Here is a 27,818-nt window from a genome sequence, read left to right as displayed (position 1 = left end):
AGGAGTTTGAGGTTGCTGTGAGCTAGGATGATGCCATGGCACTCTAGCCTGGGCAACACAGTGAGACTCTGTCTCAAAAAAAAAAAAAAAAAAAAGAAAAGTGAGCAAGCAAGCAAGCTGAGGATCAGCCTGGAGATCTGGAGAACTCCACTGAGGTCATGACGTGGAGACACAGCCAGTGGCCTTCTCTGGGGGACAGCACACTCCAGATTGGTGCCAGCTGGCCTCCTTCCAACTTCCAGAAGGAGCCCACCAAACAAGGGGCATGAGCTGTCTGCCTGCCAAGGAACCCCAGTCCCACATCAGAGAGAGCCTCACCCTCACGGCAGCCATTTCTGGGGGCTTCAGAAAATACCAAACAGGGTCCGTGGCCCAGTGAATTAAGCCTTAGCTGTGTGTTAGAATCATTTCTCACCCCACTGAGACTGAGAGAATCCACATGTCTGGTGAGGCTCAGGAAAGGGTGTTTTTAAAGCTCCTTGTTAGAGTTTTTTTTTTTTTTTTTTTTTTTGAGACAGAGTCTTGCTCTGTCACCCCAGGTAGAGTGTGGTGGCATCATCATAGCTCACAGCAACCTCAAACTCCTAGGCTCAAGGGATCCTCCTGCCTCAGCCTCCCAGATAGCTGGGACTACAGGCGTGTGCCGCCAGGCCCGGTTAATTTTTCTATTTTTTTGTAGAGACGAGGTCTTGTTCTTTCTCAGGCTGGTCTCAAACTCCTGACCTCAAGTGATCTTCCTGCCTCGGCCTCTTGAGTGCTAGGATTACAGGGTGAACCACCACGCCCAGCTGGTTTTGATAGATCTGTGGTGGAGACCCAGTAACTGCACTGAGAATCCAGAGAAATGAACACCCATTGAAAGCACTGAAACACATCATCAGAGCAATGTGGTGTGGTGCACTGTCAATACTAAAAAGAACCTTCGCTGGGCATGGTGATGCACACTAACAAAAAGGGGAAAGAAAAAAAAGACACCCCAATCTCCCTCTCATCCAGGAGAAAAGCCCAAACACAGAAGGGCAAAATGCCACTGGCCTGCTCCGTGAAGAGTGCCCCTCCCACATGGTAAGACAACGCTAACTCCCTGGCGAGGCTGGAGCACTAGCCAGCCACACCACGCCTGTGCCATCGAATGAGGAAGGCCATGACAAAACCTTCCCCCATGCAACCTGCGGCATTCCACAATGCGCCATGTAGTTTAGCAAGAGACTAGGGACTGGCTTACCCTTCTTGCACCAGTAACACTACAAGTTCACTGCAGGTGAAGTGAATCTTATGCCTCTTCAGTATACTCTGACCCTCAAGAGCTTGTCTGATAGAACTGTCTGTGATGACAGAAACATTCTATTTCTGCACTGTCAGTACAGCACTTGGAGAACTGCATTTTTAATTTTAATCAATTGTATTTAAGTAGACTCATGCAGCTAGTGGCTAAATTATTAGATAGTGCAGTGCAAGAGTGATTTTTCACTTCGTCCTGCTGCCTTTGCCTATGTGGATGTTGGAAAAATACACAGGAGCAGGAAAGGCCGGGCCAAGAAACCACAGTGGATTCTTCTCTGGAGAAACCTCCTCTGAGCAGGGCAAGGAATGGTGCAGGAAGGCTATGAAGTGCATACACCCCTCCTTGCCAAGTAACAGAGAGCTTTTCCCCAAAGTGCTACCTACAAACTTTCAGCAAGGAATAAACAAGAGTTTGTGAAAGAATTGTAGACTTGTGTCAGAGCAAAGTGAGAATGAGTTGTGCAAATAAATCATCTAGACCAACTGCTCACTTCATAGATGAAAAAACTGAGGCTCAGAGAAGTAACTTCCATAATAAAAAATCACAAATCATGGGGCTGGAAGTTGCTTGAATCTCAGCCCAAGGCTCCTTTTTTTTACTATAACTTATTTCCTCAGTGGACAATAAAGCTGTAGAATTAGCAGAAGGAATTGGCTGTTTTCAATGCAATGCCTGTGAGGCAGAGCAGAAATAAATTACTGACTCATGCCAGAATGAATAGCTCACCACTGCTCCATGACAAGCACAGACACAGTTGAAAAGGAGCCCCCCCCCCACACACACACACATCCTGGGAACCCTCACAAAGAGGGATGGAACGATGCTTGGACTGGCTTTGATTTCTCCCCAACTCACTGGGGTAATCCAATAAAGATTTGTTGACAGAGAAGCCTAGAAATTTGAGCCCTGGGATGCGCGTGCTCACCTACAGAGGCATGGTGAGTCACATCCACAACATCAGTCTTGGAGATGTGACCAGACCAGATGGCAGACTCAGGCCCCAAACACACAGTAGCATCCTGGTCAGTAGCATCACCTACCCAAGCAGCTTCCCTAGGAAGCCCTTCTTGGCCAATGGCCTGAAACACTGCAACCCAGCTTTGACCGGCCAGGTACTCTTCCACGTGGTGATGGTCTTCCTCACTCACTGCCCCAAGGTCTCCTAAACAAAGATCTGCCTGTCCTACTAACCAGGCTGTAAACATTCCAAGGCAATAAATCACTCTTCCATTTTCTTTAGCAGACCCACCGTCCTGAGAGCAGTGTATTATTCAGAACTGAACACAACTAATACAAATCCTTGAACATATGGGATTTCTTTATAGGCCTAAAGCTGATGCCACATTTCTAACACTGCTAACAAGAGTACACAACTGTGGGAGGAACTGCTAAAAAGGTGAGAAAGATGAAAAGATTCCCTTACTCAGACTCGAAACTGTCTCCCAATCTCATGGCACCTCCTCTGACCTCCTACTCACAAAGCTGGCAGCCCCTCTGCTCATATGGAGAGCAGCATGTTTCTGCCCTGTACTGCGCTAAGGTGTGCCTCCTGCCCTACTGCCAGTGTGGTGCTTCACTTCTTCAGGGACGCCTTCAGCAACGCAGCCCAGGTGCTCAGGCCAGGTCTTTCTCTGCATTCCATGGGCACTTTAAACACACAACTCTCTTGGCATTTATCACACTACACTGCAATGATTTGTTGACAAACTTGTTTTCCTTTGCTGCCCCAGTACACGAGGAAGAAAATAAGTCTAAGCCCTCATTGATCTGATACTCTTCAAGAAAGCTGGAATCTGGGTTCCTCTTCTCCACCCCCACTCAGTCTTCTCACCTGTATTCTAGGATCCAGTTCTTCCTCCTCTCTTGGAGACAATTTGGCCTCACTGTTGCTGCTTCCACCTCCTCCAGGCTCCTCTGCGACTGGGCTCCTCGGGACTTCATCCTCCACAACCTCAGGCCGCAGCTCACCCTGTGGGGTCTCCCGGCCCCCTGGAACCTGTCTGAGCTCAGCCATGTTGACTGGGAGCGGGCAGAGCCCTATGCACAAGAGAGGACTGACATGCTGGGACCAGGGCCCCAGCTTGGGGGCTTCCTGGGCTCTGGATGGCAAGGAGAAGGGTTTCTCTTCTCAAAAGGCAGAAAAAGAGGGCACAGGGAGAACCTCACACTCAGAGGCTGAGATTCAAGTTGTCAGTGGGGTTCCTAGAGCTAAAGCCTTGTCTGTACAAAAGTTCTTCCCTGACAGCCACGGGGAATCCACCAAGAGAGACCCAGAGCACCGGCTCTGAGGCAGAGGGCAAAGGCAGCCTGGACCCTGGGCCGAGGCCTGCAAAGAGGAGCACCATTCGGGAGGGTGGAAGCAGGCGCCTCCAGGCTGTGGTGGCAGCTGTAAAGAGTAGGCTGGGCCCGAGCAGAGGCTGCGGAACGAGCGTCTCTGGAGAGCTGGGGAGGAAACAATGGCCAAGTATACGGTCATGTCAGCATCAGAACCTCAGCCGCCAGCCCCTTCCAACCCTTCAGCCTCCCAAGACTCCACTCTCACCCCCGACCTCTGTATTCTGACCAGTCCCCACCTCAACTTTTCTCAGCCCTCAAAGACTTTAGATTCTACTCTTTTCCCCGTTCCAGCTCCTCTCGCCCCAGCCCCTCCCAACCTAGAGCTTTCTAGCCCTCCCTCGGCGCTCCTAGCCTTCCCTCCATGCCCCTTTCTCTCTGGCCCGTCCCACTCCACTCCCGCCCGGCTTTGCAATTCACCTTGTAACCCCCAGCCCCGCCCCACCTCCTCTCTCGCCAACCCTATGGACAGTCTAAGCCTCGCGTCCCAACCCCACACTTTTCTGCAACCCCAAGGACTCTGCCCCGAGCCATCCCACACAGCCAGGTGCAAAAGACCCTTCACAGCGTTACCTCAGTTTACCTTCCCGTACGCGGAGCTCCTAGATTGCAAACAATCCTCCCCCTCCCTCCCCGCAACAAGCCGGTCCAACCAAAAACTACCCAGCCCAGCGGAAGCGGAATTACCTCACGAGATAACACCACTTCCCTCCCACGCGCTCCCGCCCTCCGGGCCGCGCCGGGATTCCGCGCCCCGCCCGGCCTTCAGTTTCCGTACAAAATGGTGCCCCACGGTGCTCAGGCACGCCTTACGTTGGCTCCAGCCCATCTTCCACAAAGGCTGAGTGAAAGTGAAACATGAGCATATGCTGCTGAGCAAAGCTAGGGAGGGTGATGGCAATCTAGCGTTTCTAGTGAGTAGAGAAAGGCTAGGAATGAAATGAGATCGGATAATCGCCTCAGAGAGAGCACTACCATCCTGCTGTACGGAGCCGCCCTGCCGGCTGCCGCAAAGGCACTTCCGGCCTCGGCCGCGGAGGTGGGCACGACACCGGAAGTGAGCTTTCTGGTGTGTCGGCCCGGCGCTCTGGGCTGCTGCAGCTGGGGGCGTGGTGTGTTGCGCCTTTGAGACGCGAGGTAGAGTCCCAGAAGCGACTTTTCTCTCTGCAATGAAGCCAGCTGGACCCTGAGAACAGGATGTAAGCGGACAGCTTCGATGGATAGATCCCTCTCCTCGAAGGCTGCGGCCGCGGCGCTGCCTCTCCCAAGCCAGGACCTGTCGCCCTGAACATCGTTTCAGTGAGGTCACCATTTGCACTGTGAATACTGATTAGGAACTTAGCGTTAACTTAGCACACTCGTGTACTCAGTGCTCAGACACCCTCGAGGAGGGTGTTTATCTTTACCTAACTCAATGAGCGAGCGACTTAGCTGTCACCTCCAGGCGTCGCCCGCTAAGGCGGGGGCCTAGGTCTAAGGGGAGGGGCTGGGATGTTTTGTTTTTACGGAAGATAAGCACGGCGGGACTTTAATTAAAACGGTAAAAACGGATTTTATTCAGTAATCACAGTCAAGGAAAGAGCTGAGCTCCATTCCATTTGTGTAGAGGTGATTGGGCATTTTAAAGGAAGAATGAGGGCAAGAAGGTGAATGGGGCTCCGCAGAGTCAGAGAAGTGAAAACTTGCAGAGGATTGGTTAGGGTAAATGAGATTAGGACAGAGATGTCTGCTAGCTGGCAGTTATCTAAGATAATGTGCTATTCTGCCACTGAGTCTGGGAGATAGAGGCTCGTATACATCCTAGAGGGATGAAGGAAGAATTCATAATTGTAAGTACTTAGTAAATGCTTAGAAAGAGGGGTCAGGAGCCTATTGTCAGGTGTTGGCTGGAACAAACTAAGTTCTGGCAGCATTGAGCTTTCTCGGGCAGGCATTTTAATGTGTGGGGGGGTGCGAGTGAGAATAAGAGGGACATGACCTTTTGCTGGTGGAAGGCATGCTACATTTCTGTTGTCTCTTAGTGCAGAGGTTTGGATGGAGTTGTTATGTGCCAAGAGTTTGGCAGTTCTCAGCCCCTACCATACCCTTATTCGATGAGTAACCACATTGGAAAAAAAAAAAATGGCCTGCAAGGTGGCTCATGCCTGTTGTAATTGTAGCACTGTGGGAGGCCAGTGCAGGAGGGTTGCTTGAGGCCAGGAGTTCAAGACCAGCCCAGGCAACATAGTGACACCCTGTCTCTACAAAAAATAAAAAACTTATCCGAGTGTGGTGGTGCACACCTGCAATGCCAGACACTTGGGAGGTCGGGGCAGGAGAATCTCTTGAGCCCCTTCTAGGGCAACCTGGGCAACATAATGAGACCCCATCTCTACAAAAACTTTTAAAAATTAGCCAGGCATGGTGGCACACGTCTGTAGTCCTAGCTACTCAAGAAGATGAGGCAGGAATATCACTTGAGCCCATGAGTTTGAGGTTGCAGTATGCTATGATCATACCACCGCACTCCAGCCTGAGTTACAGAGTGTGAGACCCTGTCCTTAAAAAAAAAAACCAAAAAATTGAGTAGAGCCAAATATAGCCTTTAAAAGAAGTGATTTAAAAGACAGATTTTTTTCCATATAATTGGAAGTCTTATTTTTGAAATTCTGAAGGTGACTTTTCTTATTTAAGTTAGCGGGACCCTAAGTGACATTGTCTAATTGGACAGCTCTGATGGATGATAATGCCTCAGTTTTCAACCACATTCTTCTTTGTTATTAAAGTGCCATGCACAAACCGTGAAAATTAAATAAATATAGAAGTCTTAAACATTATTTATTTGTTCTCTACCAGTCACTTTTATTTTTCTCTCTTACCAAATCTGTCTTAATCTTAGTCACTTTAATTTTGTAGAACCAGAATTTCACTGTAATAACCCCATTTTACCCAACGTCTTCTGTCTACCCTAGCCTGAATTCTACAACCCCAGCACGGCGCCGTAGCAGTATTGTAGCAAATGAGGTTTATCCGAGGCATGATTATTGCTAATTGAAAACTTTTCCCAATACCCCACCATGATGACTTGAAATATAGTTGGCATTGGCAATTTTTGACAGTCTCTATGGAGACTGAAGTAAAAAAAATAAAATGAAATAAAGAATTCTCCAACCTTTCCTATTCAGCACTACTCCAATACCTATCATTACCTTGTAACCCGTCCCGCAGCTCCTTCTCTGTGTGCAGTCCTTCACGGTCACAAGCTGCTTCTACTGGACACAGACCTTTGTTGGATTTGGTGGGAAGACATCATGAGTACATACAGTGCCCAGATCCCTAGATCACATCCTGAGGTTCAGCAGCCCTTTTAAGTCTCCACTGGGCTCTCCCAAGATTAACTCTAACCCACTGAGACCAAATGTGATTCTATCACGTGTAGAGTGTAATACAATCTCCCAAGAATTTTTCTTCTGGGTTTGGATAATGTTTCAGGTAGAACGAGGTCGAAGGGTACTGTGCATTGATTTAACTTAGGCTTGTTTTCATGAAGCCAGCATAAACACGATGAACTAAAATGTTTTTCTGGAGTACCACCGTGCAATAGACCTTTCTGCAATGAAGGAAATGTTCCGTATCAGCTCTGTGCAGTATGGTAGTCTCCAGCCACATGTGGCCTTTGAGCTAGTGTGATTAAGGAACTATATTTAATTTTAGTTTCAAAAGCTATATGTGGCTAGTGGCACATTTAAACAGCCTGTCTTTCCTGTGTAATGTCCTCTGGGTACATGTTGAACTTTCGCATCTTCAATACAAAACAAATGCCTGTCAGTCTCCACTGTCATTTGCCTTACATCCACTTCCTCACCTACCATTTACCTCTGCAGTCTGTCTTCTGCTGCTGCCACTCCATAGAAATTGCAGAGATAAGGTCATCTATGCTCTCAATATTGCCAAATCATTGACGTCTGACCACTGGCTCATTTCTCTCTTCTTTCTTATCCTTTAGCTTCTGTGTCACCCTTTTCCTGGGTTTCTTCTTATTTCTCTGGCCTGTTCATCCATTCCTGTATGCAATATGACTTTACTCAGTGTCTATTATGTGCCAGAATTTCAAGTGATGATGAGAAAAAGGACGCTATCCCAGTTCCCATGTAGTTTGTAGTCTGTGATACTCATTTTATAAACTGGTGACATTCAAACATTGTGACACGACCCAGATATATGTTTTACTTTGCAACCTAATATACATGTGTGTGTAAATATATTCATTAAAAAGTTTCAGGAAAAGATCTTTACCCAAATTGCATGCAAAACATATTAATATTTTTATACTATTTTTTAATGCTGGTGAAGACCTCTTTTGATGATTTTACAACCCACCCACAGTTTGAAAACCACATGCTAAATGTCAGTGTGCCCCAAGGCCTGATGTTAGCTTCTATTTCATGCTGCACTCCCTGAGTGCCCTTACCCAAGTGCATGTCTCCAGCCTCTATCCATGCGCACTGCTCCTTCCTTGGAGCTCTGTCTCCACAGACTCCCAGCAGATCACACTTTGAGATCCAGCAGCCTCCCAGACACAACTGGCCTCAGTGTTTCCTCTCGTGGGTCCAAATCTGATTTCATCCCCTTTTCCCAAATCCTGCTCCTTTGACATTTACTATGTTGGTAAATGGTTCTACGATCCACCCACTTACCCTAGGGAGAAACCTAGATGTAAATGCATTCCCCTCTCCCCAACCTCTTTTCATCACAGTAAGTACTTTAAAGATCTCTCCTCTCCATCTCATTGCCATTGCTTCAGTTTAGACCCTCTCACTTGCATCAGAGACAGCGTACTTCAGGAGTCTTCTAAATCAGCTCAGTTCAATAGCACCTTCAACAAGGATGGAAATTTCTATATGTGCCCTTTCCAAAATGGTAGCCACTAGCCATGTATAGCTCTTTAGCACTTAAAATATGGCTAGTGTGATTGAGGAACTAAATTTTTAAGTTTAAATAGCCATATATGGTAGTGACTAACATATTGGACTGTACAGGTCTAAATGATCCTGCCACAACTGTACCCCCTCCTAGTACCTGGCACAGATAGAACACCAACCAACCCCTATTGACTAAATGAATTAAATATAAAAATATGAAAGCCATATAAATATGTTAACACCATCAATTACTATGTAATATCACAAGTCAATTCCATTCCTTAGTTAAATAATTTTTCATAAATTTTTACATGTAACTTTTAATTTCTTCATATAAGTACCCTAAATTGCCTTCATCATTAAAAACTACTTTTTTTGGTTTAATTTTTTCTAATAATAGAAACTGCCTTTTTGTGTTCTTTAATGTTTTTCCTACCATCAGTCACACCACCATCAAGTGCCGATTAAACAGTTGACTGACACATAGTGACACAAAGCAGATGAGTGGTTGCTTGGGGAGAGGTGGAAGGGATTACAAAATGGCATGAAGAAACTTGTGTGTAGTGGATGTGTTCTCTATCTTGATTGTAGTGAGGATTTCCTGGGTGTCTATATACACGTCAGAACTTTTCAAATTGTACATTTCAATATGCAATATTGTTTGTCAATTATACCGCCATAAAACCATTTTTTTAAAAATCCAGTTAGGCCAGACATGGTGGCTCACACCTGTAATCGCAGGACTTTGGGAGCCTGAGGACGGATGATTGCTTGAGGCCAGGAATTCAAAACCAGCCTGGGCAACACAGCAAGACCCCGCCTCTACAGAAAATAAGGAAAATTAGTCTGGCATGGTGGTGTGTGCCTGTAGTCTCACCTACTCAGGAGGCTGAGGCAGGAGGATCCCTTGAGCCCAGGATTCAAGGTTGCAGTGAGCTGCGATCATGCCACTGCACTCCAGCCTGGATGACAGAGCAAGACCCCATCTCTTCTAACAATAATAATAATAATAATAATAGCAAGACCCCATCTCTAATAATAATAATAATGATAATAATAACAATAACAACAGCAAACACTTGTTCAGCATATGCCTTGTGCCAGGCATTGTTCGGAGTGGTTTATATCTATTCATAACAATCAACTTAGATAAATTGTATCTCCCTTGTTCAGTTGAGGAAATTAAAGGCAAGGAGATTAAATAATTTGTCCAAAGTCATATTGCTGGCAAGTGGCAGAACCAGTCTTTGGACTCAGATATTGCAGGCCGTTAGAGACAACAGTGTACTGCCTCAGTTAAGCTTTATAAATAAAAGTAAGATTATTGAAAGTCTATATTAGAACACATGTTAAGTTTAAATGTATCTATGTACATTTTAAATGCCCTAATTTGTGAAAACAACAAAAACCAAAATATTTTCTAAAGATGCTACATGCTTGCGTGTGATACCATTATTATTTATATTACTGCTATTAACCTTTAAAGTGGTTTCAATTATAAAAACTGATTTCTTGGCTGGGAGTAGTGGTGCACACCTATAGTCCCACTTATTCAGGAGGCTGGGCAGGAGGATCACTTGAGCCCAGGAGTTCAAGCAGACAGTGAGCTATGATTGTGCCACTGCATTCCAGCCCAGGTGACAGTGAGACCTCATCTATAAATCTAAAAAAAAAAAAAAAAATTAAAAATTAAATAAAAACTGATTTTATCCTACCTTGTATTTCACTTTGAAACTAATTTTTACCCTGAAAGTTCTGCTTCAAGATTTTAAGCTCATTTAGTGGTTACTGTGTGAACCATTAAGCCTAGATGTGAATTTTGAACGTAATTTTTATCTAACATAATTAAAAATTTCATCGTTAGGACTAGGACATGAGGGACTAGAATAAAGTTTGTGTTTTTAAAAAAGTTGATCTTTAAATATTCTCTCAACAAATATTCTATTTTTGTGCCATACCAGGTTTATCTAGTTTACTGTAGCTCTTCACAGTTACTTGTGTAAATGTTAAAATAAGTAGCAGTCTCAACATGGGCATGCACCATCTTGTCTTGTCTCAGCTGCCCAGGGCATGGCTTCTGTTTGTTTGTAACTCCCTATTAAATGTTTCTTTCTGAGAGAAAAAAAAAAAAATGGCTGGGCGCCGTGGCTCATGCCTGTATCCTAGCATTGTGGGAGGTTGAGGCAGGAGGATTGCTTGAGCTCAGGATTTGAGACCAGCCTGAGGAAGAGCCAGACCCCATCTTTACTAAAAATAGAAAAATTAGCGTCTGTGGTGTGCCTGTAGTCCCAGCACTCTGGGAAGCCCAGGCAGGAGGATCACTTGAGCTCAGGAATTTGGGGTTGCAGTGAGCTAGGCTGACACTGCACACCACCCCCCGGGTGAATGAGACTGTTTAAAAAAAGAAAGAAAGAAAAGTAGCAGTCTTTGATGGAGTCAGTGCCTGAGACCTTGAAGTTAACCAGACTGTAAGCAGCACAAATTCCAATCATTTTTGTTAAAATTACTGTTTAAATAAATTTAAAAGACATTAAATCCTGTGTCAAGCCATTAAAATTAATGTATGTTATTGGTGCAATTTGTAAGTTTTCACTTGTTTTCCTCTTTCCTGAAATCCATTTTGATCTGGCTTTATGATATGTTTGCAACCTGAAATTAATAAAAACCCTCATTCCTTAAAAAAGAAAACCTGCAATTCGGGATTTAGTCAACACAGCCTTTCCTGTTCTCATTATTCTAAACTGTTAGATTCACTTTTCTGCACTTGGTTCTTTCTACTGTTGGAAAACTCTGTCAGTTGACATCAGTGGAGTTATTGGGGGAAGCACTAGAAGGTATTGTGCTCTAGAGCTGTGGTCCCCAAGCCCTGGGCTGAGGACCGCTGCCAGTTGGAGGCCTATTAGGAACTGGGCCGCACAGCAGGAGGCAAGCAGAGCTTCATCTGTATTTACAGCCACTCCGCATTACTCGCGGCAGCATCACCGCCTGATCCTGTCAGATCAGCCGCAGCATTAGATTCTCATAGGAGCGTGAACCCTACTGTAAACTGCACATGCGCGGGATCTAGGTTGTGAGCTCTGGCAATGGAAAAAAAGCCAAACTATGTAAAATAGTTTTAAAGAGATTTACTCTGAGCCAAATTTGAGGACCATGGCCCAGAGCCACGCCCAAGAGGCCTTGAGCAGTGGACTCGCTGTGGCTGGGTTACAGTTTGGTTTTATACATTTCAGGGAGACAGGGGTTACAGGTTAAGTCATCAACCCATATGTGAGAGGCATACATTGGTTTGGCCCGAAAAGGTGGGCCATCTCGAAGTGGGAGCTTACAGGTTATAGGTAGGTTTAAAGATTCTTTGGGTTATAATTGGTTAAAGACATGAAGCTTTGTCTAAAGGCTTGGAATGTTTCAACATAGGGAGCTGTTTATCAGAGATAAGCCACGGGACATAGATTCGTTGTGTAAATTGAGGACCTACAGGTTTGTCTTGAATACCCTGAGGTCTGTTAATGGGTTACAAAGGATGTCCCCAAGAAGGGAGGGGGGCATGATGAGGCAAGTCTGACCTCCCTCCTCCCTGGCAGACAATTTAGTTTTAGGATATTCCCTTGGCCAAGAAGGGGTCCATTCAGTCAGCCAGTCGGGGGTGAGCCTTAGGATTTTATTTTAGTTTACAGGGCCTTATGAGAATCTAATGACTGATGGTCTGAGGGGGAGCTGAGGCGGTGATGCTAGTGCTGGGGAGCAGCTGCAAATACAGATTATCATTAGCAGAGACGTTTGACTGCACAGAGACCACGGTAAAGCAATTGCTTGCAGACTCATATCAAAACCCTGTCAGTGAGTGGCAAGTGACAATTAAGCTGCATCTGGTGGCAGACTTTATAGCGGCAAGTGAGCTGATGTACTTCTGTTGTATAGCGACGTCTGGTGGCAGGCTGTAAGTCAGAATCTGACACTTATTTTAGTCCGTGCGTGGCCCGCCCGTTATTTTATTTACCACTTCCCGCACTGCACACTTGTCTCAGTCACAGTTTTGTAAGCCCACAAGCTAACCCCAGCAAAATTAGTGAAAAGACAAACATTGCTGGAGAGCTTCTTTGAAAGGGGGGAAAGACCCAATGATGAGACAGCAGAAGATGCTAAGACTGCCAGCAAAATGAAAGCTGCATTTAAAGGAAAATACGAAGAGTCCTGCTTAAATTACAGGTTCATTGCAACAGGTGATTCACATTCTCCAAGCCCGCTTTGTATAATATATGGTGACCGGCTATCCAACGAAGCTGTGAAACTTTCAAAACTGCTTTGCCACATGGAGACCAAGCACCCTGCATTAAAAGACAAGTCTTTGGAGTTTTTCAAAAGAAAAAAAAAAAAATGTGAACACAAACAACAGAAACAATTATTGAAGGCCACCACTCCATCAGATGTGCCTGCACTGAGAGCATCGTTCTCAGTGGCTACCGCATTGCTAAAGCTAAGAAGCCCTTCAATATTGGGGAAGAGTTGATCCTGCCTGCTGCTACGGACATTTGCCGTGAACTTTTCAGAGGCTGCAGTTGAAAAGGTGGTGCATGTTCCTCTTTCGGCTAGCACCATAACTAGATGAACTGACGAAACAGCAGAGGATACTGAGGCATGATTGTTACAGAGGATTAATGAGTCACTGTGGTACATAACCCAGGTTGATGAGTCTACCGATGCTGACAACAAGGCAACAATGCTTGTTTTTGTGGGATATATTTTTCAGGAGGATATGTTATGTGCGCTTTTATTGCCAACCAACACCACAGCTGCAGAACTAGTCAAGTCTTTGAATGATCGCATATCAGGAAAACTGCATGGGTCATTTTGTGTCGGTATATGCATGGATGTAGCAGCTGCCATGACTGGACGGCTTTCTGGTTTCACTGCTCAGGTCAAGGAGGTCGCTTCTGAATGCGAGTCTATGCACTGTGTCATCCATAAAGAAACGCTGGCTAGCTGAAAAACATCACCTGAACTAAACAACATTTTGCAGGATGTGATTAAAATTATCAACCACACTAAAGGACATGCTCTTAACTCCTGTCTGTTCGCACAGCTCTGTGAGGAGATGGACACAGAGCACACACGTCTTCTCTTATACACAAAAGTGAGATGCCTTTCTAAAGGTAGATCACTGGCCAGAGTTTCTGAGTTATAAGAGCCGCTCCAGAGATTTCTTTTACAAAAAAACAATCACCTCTGGCAACACAATTCAGTGACACAGAATGGGTCACAAAACTTGCTTGCGTGACATACTCAACCTGCAAAACAAACTCAATCTGTCACTTTGGGAGAGAATGACAACTGTGTTCAAGTCAGCAGACAAAGTGACTACATTCAAAATCAAACTGGAATTATGGGGGTGACAACTGAACATTGGGATTTTTAACATGTTTCAAACATTAGCAGAAATGTTGAAAGAGACTGAGCCAGGGCCTTCTTTCTCCCAGCTGGTGCATGATCACCTCAGCTTTCAAAAGAGTTTGGGCATTGCTTCCCAACCACAAAAGACCCCCGAACTCGGAAGGAATGGATCCGTGACCCATTTGTGAATTAGCCAGGTGAATTGACTTTGTCTGTGTCAGGATCAACTGCTTAAGATCTCAAATGGTGGTGGCCTTAAAAGTATGTTTGAGACAACTTCAAATCTTCATATGTTCTGGATTAAAGTCAAGGTGGAATATCCTGAGATTGCTGCAAAAGCACTGAAAAGCCTGCTTCCATTTTCAACATCCTGTCTTTGTGAAGCAGGGTTTCCTGCAGTGACAGCACCAAAAATGAGATTACAGAGTGGACTGGACATGAGCAACACACTTTCGGTGTCACTGTCCCCCCCCATCACCCCAAGATGGGACTGTCTAATTGCAGGAAAACAAGCTCAGGGCTCCCACTGATTCTGCATTATGGTGAGTCATATAATTATTTCATTATATATTATAATGTAATATTAGAAATAAAGTGCACAATAAATATAATGCACTTGAATTATCCCAAAACCATTCCCACCCCCTATCCATTGAAAAATAGTGTTCCATGAAACCAGTCCCTGGTGCCAAAAGGGTCAGGGACTCCTGCTCTAGAGGCCAACGTTTTTGTTATATATGGAACTGAAATTAGAATATTTGAAGAATGGAAAACATTGTATTTAGTAATACAAGAACAAGATGAATGAAATTGAAACAGTTTTCCAGTCCTTATACCACTGGTAACACAGCAATCCTTCCAAATCTGATTTTCAGCCTTTTTTTTTTTAATGACAGGGTCTCACTCTGTGGCCCAGGCTGATCTGCCTCATCCTTCCAAAGTGCTGGGATTACAGGTGTGAGCCACCTCATCCAGCCCGATTTTCGACGTTTTGGAAATAATCAGTGGGCTCACATTTCAAACAAAGAATTTCAAATAGTGGTCTATACTCTTAGCCCTAATACTTGCCTTTCACTTGCCCCTCAACTGCAATGTAAAGCATGTACTGTGTGCCTGTTCTGCTTGCCTTCAACTTTTACTTCCCCTCCTTTCTGTCTCTGTCTCTCTTCATAAACTACTGATAGTGCCCACTGGCCAAACCCAATGGCCTTGATACTATTTGACTTACTCTAGCATGGACACTGCCTGCCAGTTCCTCACATGGGATTTAAAACTTTGACCCTGTTGTGACTCTTCTCCTCCCCAAAGCTTTATTCGTTGCCCTTTCTGTAGCTGCCTGGTTTTGGAGACTGGTGCTCTAGGGTCCTGCCCTCAGCCCCTTCTCATCTACCTACAGTCTCTTGGAAATGTCCCAAGCTTCACTTATTCATCTCTAACTTCAGTCTTTACAAACCCTGATGCACCAGGGGTCCTCCCCTGCCCACTGAGGGAAGCCCACACTCCTGGGCATGGGATAGATGCCTCTACTGTACTGTAAAGGCACGGAATGCGCATGTGATGTTCTGTTCATCTCTATGTTCCCATTACCCAGCCAGGTGCAGACTCAGACCTTAATCAAAGCTTGTGGAAAGGATGAATTCCTAACTTTAGTCCAAAACTTTTTTGAGGAAACTCTTTCAACACCTCTACCCGCTCTACTTCCTAGAACTCTTGCCCTACTCTACTGCACATCCTCCACAGGATTCTGAGCCTCCTTTATTTATTCTATCCTAGTCTGGATTGAGAGCATGCCCACTCCTTTCCTGTTCATCTAATCCCTCTGCCCAACCCAATCCTGTCTCCTATATTGGCAGAAAGCTCCCCAGGGGGATGGGTGTGTGTGTGTGGAAATCATTGTTACTTCTATCCACAGACCCCGATACAAAATCTTGGCTACGTGATGAGTCAATGAAGTTTGCTGATGACCCATGGCAAAATTATCCTATTCTTCCCCTTCTACCTTTATACCACTTTATACTTTGCACATGATGGGATGCCAGGGTCTACTGGGGTCTGCCCTCCCTCAGCATGTCCTCAAAGAACTCAGTCTCCATTTTGTCTCCAACACTCAGCCCATTTTCTTTTACATAGCAAGTATTCAGAAATGTGCACTCAGACACTGACCCTGCCCTCAAGTTTACAATTTAGAAGGGGAAATAAATATGCATGTTATTCTAGAGTACACGGTAAAGGATGAAAATACAGATAGTGTCTTGTGCATCTTGTGGCCTGCAAAGACAACATGTTTTCTATAAATACTTATGGAATTTCTGGATGAACAATTCTGGTGGTCTTCAGAAAGATATAATTTTCACTTTGAGGATGGGTTGGCATTTGAACAGCGCTCTGATGCATACATAGGACTTTGGCAGAAAAGGAGAAGTGGAGGAATAAAAGGAATGTATTCCAGACTGAGAGAAATTCCCCACCTGTTTGGGGAATTGGAGAGAACAGACTGGAAAGGCAGGTTGCAAAAGGTGGAAGGTCTTGGATATTACACCAGGAGAATAAACTTCATTGGTCAGTAAATACAGACTTTTGACAGTTTTTGAGCATGACAATCAGAGCTTTACTTTAGGGAGATTCATCTGGAAGTTTATAGCTGTATTCCTGACACTACCTGGTATATAGTAGACCTTCATAAATATTTTGAATATTTATAGAACCACATTGGGAGTTGTCATTTATTGACATAGATTTGTATGGAAATAAAACCATTTGGATCTGGATCTGAGATATATATATATTAAATTTTTATTTCTATTTTATTTATTTATTTTGAGACAGGGTCTTGCTCTGTTGCCTGGTCATGAGGGCAGTGGCGTCATAGCTCACTGCAATCGTAAATGCCTGAGCTCATGCAGTCATCCCACCTCAGCCCCGCAAAGTGCTAGGATTACAGGCATCAGCTCGGCCCGGGAGCTGGTATTTTCTAGTTGACAATACACACATAACTTCATACTTCACCTAACTTTCTCCCATACACTCAATACTCCTGTTCCAATTATTATCATCTCCCACTGTGATAACTCCCATAACACAGGAAACAAAAATCCACCTTCCTGTATTTCCCCCATTATTTGAATGCTTCCTTAGAATGGAAAGTCATCTAATCTAGCCCTCTTTCACATGACAGTTTGTCAAAATTTGTGTACAGTCACTACATACACAAAAAAAGGTTTCTCTTTTCCAGGATAAATATCCCCAGCCCCTTCAATTATCTGGTCTGTTTATTACCATCCTAGTCATGCCTCTGGAATTAACCAAGTGTAGCAGTGTCCCTTAAAAACATGACATCAATACTGAGCAATGAGTCCAGAAATGTCTGAAGTAAGCTGTTTCTCTGTCCTGATCTACTTTGGAATTATCCTCAACTAGTCATCTGCTACATAACACTACCTTAACTATGTATGGTACTTTATAATTTTTTAAAAAATATACTTTACTTCAGGCACATTTTCTTTTTCCACATCTCTCACTTCTATCCCTTCCTAGTTCGGTCCCTCATCACCCCAGGCCTGAATCCTGTGTCTTCTTTTTCAATTTCTTTGCCTGCTGATGCTAGACCTTGTCCTCCTTGTGCCATGTTGTCATATGCAAGTTAGCAAACACTCACTGAGCATCTGTGGTGTGCATGCCCTGTGCTCATGCTTCAGAGGATTGTTCCCAAATAGGACACAGCCTGACCCATAAACTATGGGGGAACAGTGTTCATCCAACTGTTGCATTGCAGCAGGGATGTATCCTAAGGACTGAGGATGGAGAGGGGCATTCCAGAATAGGTTTATGGAGATGGCATTTGACTAAGCTTTTACAAATTGGTGGAATTAAAACAGAAGAAGGAGTTTTCCAGGGCAAGCATGACAAGTCTAAGTGTACACCGATTTAGAGGACCCTTGAGCAGAGTTCTAGATGTGTAACAGGATGAATGGTACTAAATGACCTCAAAAAGAAGATTAGAGCAAGTAAAATGAAGGCCCTTGAGGGCCATGCTTGGGCGTCTGTTCTCATGATAGAGGGCTACTGCATTTGGTCAAGCTCCCAAAGGCATTTCCAGAATACACCACTAGTAGCACTCCCAGTGGAAGACGACATAAAAGTCAACATTTGGACAGGGAGCTCAACCAACAAGCTCTTGGAGAGGCAGCTGGCAAGCAGACCAGGAGTCCCCCGATCCCTGGCAGTGCAACCTTGATGGATCATTAACTTGTGGCCGCCTCATCTGAAATATGGAGAAAATGTCCCCTGGCAGGGTTCTGGTGAGGATTAAGGTAGATAATAGGTATTAAGTCTGGCCTCAGTGTAAGAAGTCACTAGCTTACAACTGGGGCGGGTTGGGGAACAGCACCAGCGACCGCGCAGGCAGCGCTCGAGCGTGCGCCAGTCCGCGTCCCCGCGGCGCGCGCGAACAGCAGGGATCAGGCCTTAAACCGCCCTCCGCAGATCCCGGGGCTGGCGGCGAGGTGGCCAGCGGGCTCGGCCCCCTTCCCTCTGATTGGGCGGGACAAGGCTCAGAGGTGGGCCGCGGATGAAGGGACAGTCAGGGAGTGGTTAAGCCCGGGAGGAGGGCGGGGCTCTTGCGCGGGCAAGAGGCGGGACTGCAGGCCCCTTGGCCCTAGCTGATGGCCTCGCCCCCTTTCCGGAATTCCAGCCGCGGCCTGAGGGCCGGGTCGGTAGTGCCGCCAGGCCTGCCCGCCGCGCACGGGGCGAGCGGCACGAGAGCGGGACCTGCAGCCCGAGGAGCCGCGCGCGCCACCAGCCCTTTCCTCCTTCCCGCCGCGGTCCCGCGGCCCGGAGGCGGGGTCAGCGGGCAGCTGAGCGGCAACCGCGCGGTGTCAGAGGAAGCCAGTCGGCGACCGGTGAGGGGACCGAAGGGCCGGGAGGGCCAGGGTGGCGCAGGACAGCGGTACCGAACTGGGGCCAGGCTGTCCCCGCGCTTTTGGCGACCGTCCGCTGCGGTCGGGAACGCAGCCCGGGCAGCGCGTGACGCGAAGACGCGGCGGAGCGAGCCATTGGCCGGGACACGGCGGCGGCCGCGCGGCCCGCTCCTCCCAGGCCTTGCCCTCCGCCTGTCCTCGCTGGTCCTCCCCGGGTGACCTTCGGAGCTGGCGGCTCCAAGACGCTGGGCCGGATACAAGGGCAGCGCCAGGCACCGGGCTTCGTCGGCGTTCCATGTTCCCCACTTCCCACTACCGTTTTGGTGTCCTGCTTGCCCGCTAGGTGGGGTGGCGCCACGGGCGAAGGACGGGGTGGCCCCCGGCGCGAGAAGGGGTCGCCCACGGGAGTCTGCCCAGCAGCTCCTTCCGCGCGCTGACCCGGGCGCTGCAGGATTGGCTGCGCTGCGGGGGAAGCGGGCCTGGAGGTCGACCTATTCAGGTGCGATATTACTCGTCCGTGAGGAGTCGGCTTCCGCTCCTGTTAAGTACCAGGCACCGAGTATTAAAATGAGCACTCAGCTTCGCCTTACTCTTACAGCTCACAGTCGCGGAAGTGAGACTGCGGAAGACCCATGCCGCGTACCCGGGAAGAGGGCTTGCAGACACTAGTGTGCTGGGAGTTGGGGACTGGAGTGAGGCACCTTATTCAGAGTCGCTATAAAGGATTGTCCTGAGGAGAGTAAATCTTAAGCACTGGGCAACCGCAGTTCTCAGACTTACCAATATTTTGACCTTCTCTCTTTTCATATGAAACATTATATAACAGCTTCCTTTACTAGAGTTTTCCCAGGCAAGAGGACACCCTCAGTCTCCTGTCCAAGGTCAGACAGCTGGTGATGGGAAGAACCAGAATTTGGATGCTTGCCTCTCTGGTTCCTCTAAACAGATGGCAGTTTGACTCTGTAAAGCAAAGCAAAGTATTTGCAGTTTATGCAGTAGGTAGAGCTATGGAAGATAAGGTGACTATAGAGGCCCCCTCTTCCAGGAACCTTACATTTGGGAGAATTGGATTGCAGACTAATATGCCATTTTAGAAATGTATTGTGTATGACTGATGAATGAGTGGTCAGTGAGGGAAAAAAAGACATTGAGTACCTATATGTGTCCAACTCCTTGCTAGGCCCGGGGAGGGTGCAAAAGACCCTAACGTCCCTTTTATCCCTGATCTGGAATGCTCTAGCCACTCAGTTTTACCCATGTGTCAAGGGACAGAGGATAAACTCCATGTATTTTGTCTCCCCGCCTACATCCATACCTTTTCCATACTTCACAGGAAAATATTTGTGAAACCAAAACTTCCAAAAGAATGTATTTGGATCATGATCAGACCTGGGATCATAGGTGGAAGCGAGCTGTCCTATTTCCACCAGCTCCTTGACCATGTCAGACTGGATCTGAAGCTGGAGAAGCAACTTCTTTTGAAGTACTGGACCTTGTTTCTGCTATGGGGGAGAAGGAAGCAAGGAGTATTTATTCTGGTGCTTTGAATTCTATTCCTCATCTTCACCTCTTAGAATAGGGCTTAAATCTTTCCAGAGTGTATGGGAATCAGTGTTTCCTGTTGCTTTTTTTTTTTTTAAGATTCTGTCTTTAAAAAGACAGAATCTTGCTCTGTTGCCAGGGCTAGAGTGCAGTGGTGTCATAACTCACTGCAACATCAAACTCTGGGCTCAAGCAATCCTGCTGCCTCAGCCTCCTGAGGAGCTGGGACTATAAAGTGTGTATCACCGTGCCAGCTAATTTTTTCTATTTTTAGTAGAGAAGGGGTCTCACTCTTGCTCAGGCTGGTCTTGAATTCCTGAGATCCTCCTGTCTTAGCCTCCCAGAGTGCTAGGATTACAGGGTGAGCCGCCGCATCTGGCCTATTTCCTGTTACTGTCACTGATTGATTCAGAATAAAGCTGAGTAATGGGATGAGAGGGGCACATAGAGGGTGGTAGGGGGAGCCTTTAAGAGACAGCATTATTTGAGGAGAGTCCTGAGTGAAGGGGGGAAAGAGCTTTCTCGGTGGAAGGACTTGGAAGTGGAAAGGCCCCAGAGCAGGCTCCTGAGGGCCAGGGAAACTTTTCTACTCCATACCCATCCAGAGTGGGGAGTGGATAATTTGTTTCTATCTGGTCTGGATTTCAGGGTGTCTTGGCGTGACACAATTCTGGAGACAAGAGCATCACTCAGCTCTCAAGGGGTAAGGATTCAAGGAGAAGGCAGCAGAAGAATCACCTCTCCTGATACAGCTACCGCCAGTTCCTGCCCATTCTTCTAATTGAGATAGTTCCATTTCCTGGGCCAGGGCCCAAGATTGACACAGTGCGCACAGACTAATCCTGGAGGCCCCAAGCAGTGGTCCCTGGGGCCAGCATTCCTCCCCCTTGGACCCTGGCTGCTTAGTACTTCCCACCAAGCCACTCAGCCAGGCCCGCCCCTGTTGCTCGTGAGCTGCTGCAGGCCAGCTGGGGCCTCTGGGAAGGGGTGGGGGCTGCCCTGAGAGAGTGAGAGATAGGTCATCAGGGTTGCTGCCTCCTCCTGTCCTCAGACCCACCAGTGCACTTGTGCTGGATGACTCTGGACAACCTGGTCGGGAAACTCAGGTCACAGGGGAGTAAATGATAACACCCACCTTAAAGGACCACTGGGAGGATGAAAGGGGGATGTATGTACATACAAACATGTCAGAATTGTCACGTGTTGATGCTAGTGACAACTGGGATGGTTCCACCCACAGAGTAGCAGTGAGAGAAGGTGTTGCATAAGTCACAACCCCAAGTCCCAACCAGGTGTAGATGGGCAGTACACACATCCACTTTCCAAAAGAGCAGATAGACTCCTTTGGAGGGATCTATCCTTTGGCTAGGAGCTGAGGTCTTGGGAAATGAAAGGAAGGGTCTTCTGCATGTATACTAAGGCTCAGAGGGTCAGGGAGGTGAGCGACCTTTTCCCAACCAAAGCCCTCCAGGGGCTGTCAGGTGGGCTAGCCTCCCTTTGTATGTTGTTCCAGAATTTGGAAAGGCTATTTGGACAAGCACTATTCAATAGAAATAAAATATGAACCACATCTGTAATCTTAAATTTTCTTAAAAAATGGGTAATATTTATTTTAATATTGTATTTAACCTAATATATCCAAAATATTGTCATTTCAACATATAATCAACCTTAAATATTAATGAGTTATTTTACATTCTTTTTTAATACTAAGTCTTTGAAATGAGGAGTGTATTAACCCTTACAACACATCTTAATTTGGACCAGCCAGGACCAGCCAGGTTTCCAGTGTTCAGTTGCCACTTGTGGGTCTTGGCTACTACAGTAGCCAGCACGATTCTGAATAGTTCCCCATAGCGCCATTCCCTGCTGCCCAGACTGGTTTACCTAGCTCTGGCTTCAAGATGGAGAAATCGCAAGATGACCCCTTGCTTCTCGTGAATCACGACTTTCTGGGGTCTCTCATCCCACCCCAGAAATGCTGGTGTGGCAGAATAGATAACCAGGGAAGAAAAATCTTTATTCTGGCTCAAGAATGCAACTCAGAAGAAAAATCTCTCACAGTAGATTGTTAATAAATGTTCTAAATCCTGATTAATTCTAACACTCCTGATTTATAATTTGTGACCAATTAGATATGGTATGAAATACCTATATCTATTAAGAAACAAAAAAATAAAGTGATATATGAAACTCAGAAGTTTATCTTGAATCTATTTTAAATGTTAATTTTTCCATTAGCTTACCTTACTTAGTACCTGTTTTTATTAGCTATCTGTACAGTATTTGTAAGCATTAAGTCTATGAAAGGTACTTCAACGGTTAGGATTTTCACTAATTCACATAATTGTTGCCAAGCTTTCCTATATTTATTTTTTTTCCAAAGTAAAATAAAGTTGGTAGTGTAACAATTTCAAAACTCACATTAACTCAGGAAAGTGGTCAGCACAGCCTAGAAATCATTGGTTTTTGGCCCATAATACTTTTTCTTTCAGGTTTCCACCTTAAGCACAGAACCTTTTTGCCTCCAGGGCAAGCTCCAGCATGGGGTGAGGTAGAGAAGAGAGACTTGAAGGGCCCAGCCTGACATTCACGCACCATACCTGCATCCTTCCTGATCAGAGTCTTTCTTACCCCCGTCCATAATGGGAGGAAATGGTATCTTTATGTGCCATTTATGTGTGTATGTTGGTGTTTGTGCATTTGTCTTACCTTCCTTGGGCATATTCCCTGGGACACAGTGGCCTGTGGGAGGCTGAGTGCCCAGAAACATGGTCTCCAGATTCCCCTGGAGGAGGTAGAACACTCACTGGGGAATAAGCATGACTTTCTCTGGCAGTTGGGATCAGCCACTGAGTCTCCAGCAAAGGTTTTAGTCTCATAAGGACAAACATTCCTGTGAACCGATGTCCAATTGGAATGAGCAGCCCAAGTGTCTGGGTTGAAGGTTCTGTGGAGGAGCCAAGGGACTCCCTCTAAAATCTGCTCTTGAGTGTGCAGAAGGCCTCCTGCCCCTGCTTGCAGATTTTGTTTAAAAATTATCCTCTTTGAATAAGATGTCTGGGATTTAAAATACTCTAGACAAAAAGAAAAAAAAAATGGAGTGATATCACAGATGAAACAAGAATGGCAAAATAGTGATTTATGATACTATTCTCCCCAGTTTAGTTTTTTACATTTGAAAATGTCCCTTAAGAAACACCCTCCTCAAGGAAATACTTCTCTCTCTCTCCCTATTTCTGTCCTACTCAGCTGAAATTCACATTTTCTGTCTGGGCAGAGTGGCTCATGCCTGTAATCTCAGCACTTTTGGAAGCTGATGCAGGAGCCTAGGATTGTGAGGCTGCAGTGAGCTATGCTTACACTATTGCACTCCAGCCTGGGCAAGAAAGTGAGACTCTGTCTCTAGAAAAAAATAAAATAAAGAAATTCACAGTTTCCCTGTTACTTCATCCTGCAGGACACAGCACATCCTGTTACAGACAGGCAAGAGGAAGGTATCCTGCGTCCGCCATGCTTGCCCAGCACAGAGGACAGCAGAAGCTCCAGAGCCCACTCCTGCAGGTTTGCTGTTTTCAAGGCTTTTTTCACTCGTCCCCATTTGCATCCAAAAGATGAGGATCCTGACTGGGGGGGTATTTTATAACTAAAGTTTTGAGTATTTATGATGAATATTCATCTGCTAATAGGAAAATGACTGCTGACTATTTTGCTTGCTTCCTCTCCCCAATCTGGTAGGTGACAGGGGCTCTTCTGAACTAACAACTGTATCTAATCTCCACTGTCCCACTCACTGAATTGGGCTGGGGACAGATCCATGGGCCTTGAGGGAAGTAGTCACTGGTGAGGCCAGCCAGATGACGAGGGCATTCGAGGTTCTATGCACATACTACAAGGGCTGACCCTGCTCCCAGTCAGCTGCCTGGAGTAACTTGTCAGAAGGATTCAAGGATACTACTTGAGATAAACAAGATAGCAGAGTAGATCTGGTCTTCATAAAGGAGTTTCTCTAATAGTCCAGATGCTCAGATCCGTGGGGCTGGAGCAGTGAAGAAAGTGTGCGGAATGTTCACAAACAATTTGGATACCCTGAGAATTAGAAAGGATGCCCCTTCCTTATCCCCAGCCTTTCCCAAAAATGTGAAAAGCAATTCTTCGATATTGCTAGCAACTTTTGATAATATTTTTTTTTGTGAATTATGTAAAGTTGAGTGGCTTTGGATAATTCACCAAATGGCTCTTGAGTTGCTTTCTCAACTGGGGTTGTGTACTGGTTTGGGGTAGTTGCTTATCAGGTGTTGTCCAAAGCCAAGGAACAATATTTTGGGGTTTTTCAAATATCTTCGTTTGCCCAGGCCCCAGCCCTTCAATAACACCACGGTCTGAGCCTTTTGCCCAGACTGCTGCTGCTCGGCCTGTCTGTGCTCCATCGCATTGCCTTTTTGTCCTCTAGCCCAAGCCTGGCTGGGTTCGCAATGACGACTCAGGAAACTTGGGAGTTAGAAGGTGGCCTTTGTATGGTCTAAGCCCTGGGGCGTCTTCTCATTGGCCCATCCGTCCTTGGTCATTGCCTAATGCATCCCCAGGTGGGGATCCCCAGTCCAAGGCCAGAAAACAGGCTGCGCACTCCCTTCCCTCCCAAGCAGTGTTGATGTTTGTCACACTGAAAGTAAGCTCCCCTTCTGGATCCATTCCTGCCTGTTCTCCCGGACACCTGCAGTCTGTGCCCCTGCCCTTCCAGGTAGTAAGTACAAGGACACCCCCCTATCTATTTCTGGGACTCATGTGGCTTTGCTTCGTCTTGGAGAAGGGAATCCAGAGAGGGACTGAGTAAGTTACAGGAAATAGGGAGTTCACTTTCCCCCTTCCTTCCGTCAGAGCTGTTGCTGGGGCTCACCGAGACCTTCTCCCCGCAGGCTCCCGGGCAGAGTGAACCTGGCCACAGCCCGCCTCTGGAACAGTTGTAACGTCTGCCTGTGAGACAAGAAATCCTGGAAACCACAGACCAGTTTTCAGGGCCTCTCCCTTTTCTCTGTTGCCTTTCCCTTTCCAGGCTTTAACAATGAAAATTATCCGCAGTGGGAGGAAGTGCACCCCAAAGTGTGAGTGGCGCACTACTCTGTGAGCCCCCCTCACCATGTTCTCCGCACCGGGGGCGGTTGCGTCAGGAAGGCCTTACGCGTGCGGCGAGTGTGGCAAGAGTTTCCGCTACAGCTCGGTACTGCTGAGGCACGAGCGTGCCCATGGCGGCGGCCGCGGCGGCGTCCACTGCCTGGAGTGCGGCGAGCGCTGCGCGCGGGCTGCCGACCTCCGGGCGCACAGGCGCACGCATGTGGGCCAGACCCTCTACATCTGCGGCGAGTGCGGCCAGAGCTTCCGCCACAGCGGCCGCCTGGACCTACACGTGGGTGCTCATCGGCGCAGCCGCGCTTGCCCCTGCCGCATATGCGGCCGCCGCTTCTCGCACTTCCCCGCGCTGCTAGTGCACCGGCGCCACCGACACCCGCCCGAACGGGCCCGCCGCTGCCCGCTATGCGCCCGTGCTTTCCGACAGAGTGCGCTGGCCTTCCACCAAGCGAGGGCACACGCCCCGGGGACAACCTCCGACCCGCCGCACCGCTGCACGCAGTGCCCGCGGGCCTTCCGCAGCGGCGCAGGGCTGCGGAGTCATGCGCGTGTCCACGTGGCCCAGAGCCCCGTGCCCCGGCGACCCCGTGCCCCGGACACGCACCAGTGTGGCGTGTGTGGCAAGAGCTTCCGCAAGAGCTCTACGCTAACGCGACATCTGCAGACGCACTCGGGGGAGAAGCCCTTCAAGTGTCCAGAGTGCGGGAAGGGCTTCTTGGAGAGTGCCACGCTGGTGCGCCACCAGCGCACGCACACGGGAGAGAAGCCGTATGCATGCGGTGACTGCGGGCGCTGCTTCAGCGAGAGTTCCACATTACTGCGCCACCGGCGCAGCCACCAGGGCGAGCGGCCACATGCGTGCGCCACTTGTGGCAAGGGCTTCGGGCAGCGCTCCGACCTCGTGGTGCACCAGCGCATCCACACTGGTGAGAAGCCCTTCCCGTGCCCCGAGTGTGGCCGCCGCTTCAGCGACCGCTCGGACCTCACCAAGCACCGGCGCACGCACACGGGCGAGAAGCCCTACCGCTGCGAACTGTGCGGCAAGCGGTTCACGTGCGTGTCCAACCTCAACGTGCATCGGCGCAACCATGCTGGCCACAAGCCACACAGATGCCCCGACTGTGGCAAGGCCTTCAGCGTCGCCTCCAAGCTTGCGCTACATCGCAAGACGCACCTGGGCGAGCGGCCGGCGGAGTGTGCTGAGTGTGGCAAGTGCTTCAGCCACAGCCGCTCGCTGTCGCAACATCAGCGGGCCCACACACGCGCCCGCACTGCTGCTGCCGCCGCCCAGGCCACAGCGGGGGCTACCCTGGTCTTCGCTGGTCCGGCTGTAGAGGAAAAGCCAGGGCTCTTTATATCCCAGTTGAGAGAGACTTGCTGAGGGGCTTCTCTGAAGAGGATAGGCAAACACCCACATCGTGCCACAGGGACGGGGTCGGGGATGGGGCAACTCGCAGAGGGACGTTTGGGAAAGGACGGTGTTGTGACCTGCTGCTTTTCCAGTTTCTGTGGGTAGCCCTTCACCTACCCTGCCTCTACACCCTCCCTGTCAGCTCTTGTCCCATTCTCAGTCCTTGCATCGTCCGGCCTGGTTCTCTCCCCCGAGTGTAGGTGCAGGGCGTTAGGGGCACCTCTCAGACTCCCTGTGTGCAGGAGAGCCCAGGTATCGGTATGTCCCGTTACTGCTACCGTGATCTCTGGTGTTTCCTTTGCTGTTTCTCTGCCCGTGTTGTCTTCTCTTGTCCCATCTCCTTAACCCAGCCTGCACCTCTCCTGTGCTTCTTCCCCAATACTTTCACTGTCCTGTCCCCTAAGATAATGATCACTGATTTGTGATCAGTCACATGTTGCTGGCCCTGTGGTCATCTTGCCTCTTGGTTCCACCTGTTAACCTTTATGCTGCTTTCTCCCTCTGCTTCTGAGACACAGGTGTGGAGGCAGGAGGTTATCGAGCAGGGAGGACGTATCCCTGCCTGCAGCTGCCTGCTCCCTGGCAGAGGGGGCCTACCCATGTGAAGGTGGATGCGCCCTTCAGCACCGCCATTCATCTGTCCCCAGGGCAGATCAAGGTGCCTCTCAGGACAGTGTTCTCCAGCCAGGTTGGAGGCATTTGCCCTGAGACCCAAGCCAAAACCACATGTCCACAGAGCTAGGCACTACCAAATGGAGCATCAGAATGTTTCCGAATCTAGCTTGGAGCCCTGGGGAAACAGATTCCACACAGGGAAGCGGGCAGGATGGAAAATCCCCCTGGAATTAGCCAACAAACTTTTTGCTCAAGGCTGGTAAAATAAAGAGTTGCTTGGGTTCTGGATGCTAAGAATT

The 27,818-nt window shown here is 47.7% G+C and overlaps 2 protein-coding genes across 8 annotated transcripts in view; one reads left to right on the top strand and one right to left on the bottom strand.

The window, feature by feature from the left end:
• SH3BP5L (SH3-binding domain protein 5-like) overlaps positions 1-3,729 on the bottom strand; it is a 14,432-nt gene extending 10,703 nt beyond the window's left edge. For both annotated transcript variants that reach the window (XM_012661311.1, XM_012661312.1), the window contains exon 1: positions 3,117-3,729. In XM_012661311.1, coding sequence (XP_012516765.1) covers positions 3,117-3,299 — 183 coding nt within the window. In that variant the 5' untranslated portion in view covers positions 3,300-3,729. The remainder of the gene's footprint in view (positions 1-3,116) is intronic.
• A 1,032-nt stretch (positions 3,730-4,761) lies between these two features.
• Positions 4,762-27,800, top strand: ZNF672 (zinc finger protein 672). Of its 6 annotated transcripts, none has more exons than XM_012661306.1 (5): positions 4,762-4,818; positions 20,158-20,362; positions 21,015-21,069; positions 23,827-23,930; positions 25,283-27,800. In XM_012661306.1, the coding sequence occupies exon 5, from the start codon at positions 25,504-25,506 to the stop codon at positions 26,872-26,874; it is 1,371 nt and encodes a 456-aa protein (XP_012516760.1). In that variant the 5' UTR covers positions 4,762-4,818; positions 20,158-20,362; positions 21,015-21,069; positions 23,827-23,930; positions 25,283-25,503; the 3' UTR covers positions 26,875-27,800. The 6 variants fall into 6 exon arrangements, with proteins under 6 accessions (XP_012516760.1, XP_012516761.1, XP_012516759.1 ...); XM_012661307.1 differs by lacking the exon at positions 4,762-4,818 and adding an exon at positions 18,614-18,806 and having other exon boundaries at positions 20,158-20,307; XM_012661305.1 differs by lacking the exon at positions 4,762-4,818 and adding an exon at positions 18,614-18,806.
• Positions 27,801-27,818: the final 18 nt, after the last annotated feature.

This window comes from Propithecus coquereli, unplaced genomic scaffold, assembly GCF_000956105.1.
Source record: "Propithecus coquereli isolate 6110/MARCELLA unplaced genomic scaffold, Pcoq_1.0 Scaffold703, whole genome shotgun sequence".
NCBI lineage: Eukaryota > Metazoa > Chordata > Mammalia > Primates > Indriidae > Propithecus > Propithecus coquereli.
This window is presented reverse-complemented; position numbering and strand designations above follow the sequence as displayed.

Coding starts and splice junctions, on each gene's coding strand:
- ZNF672 (XM_012661306.1), top strand. CDS start 25,504: ATGTTCTCCGCACCGGGGGCGGTTGCGTCAGGAAGGCCTTACGCGTGC.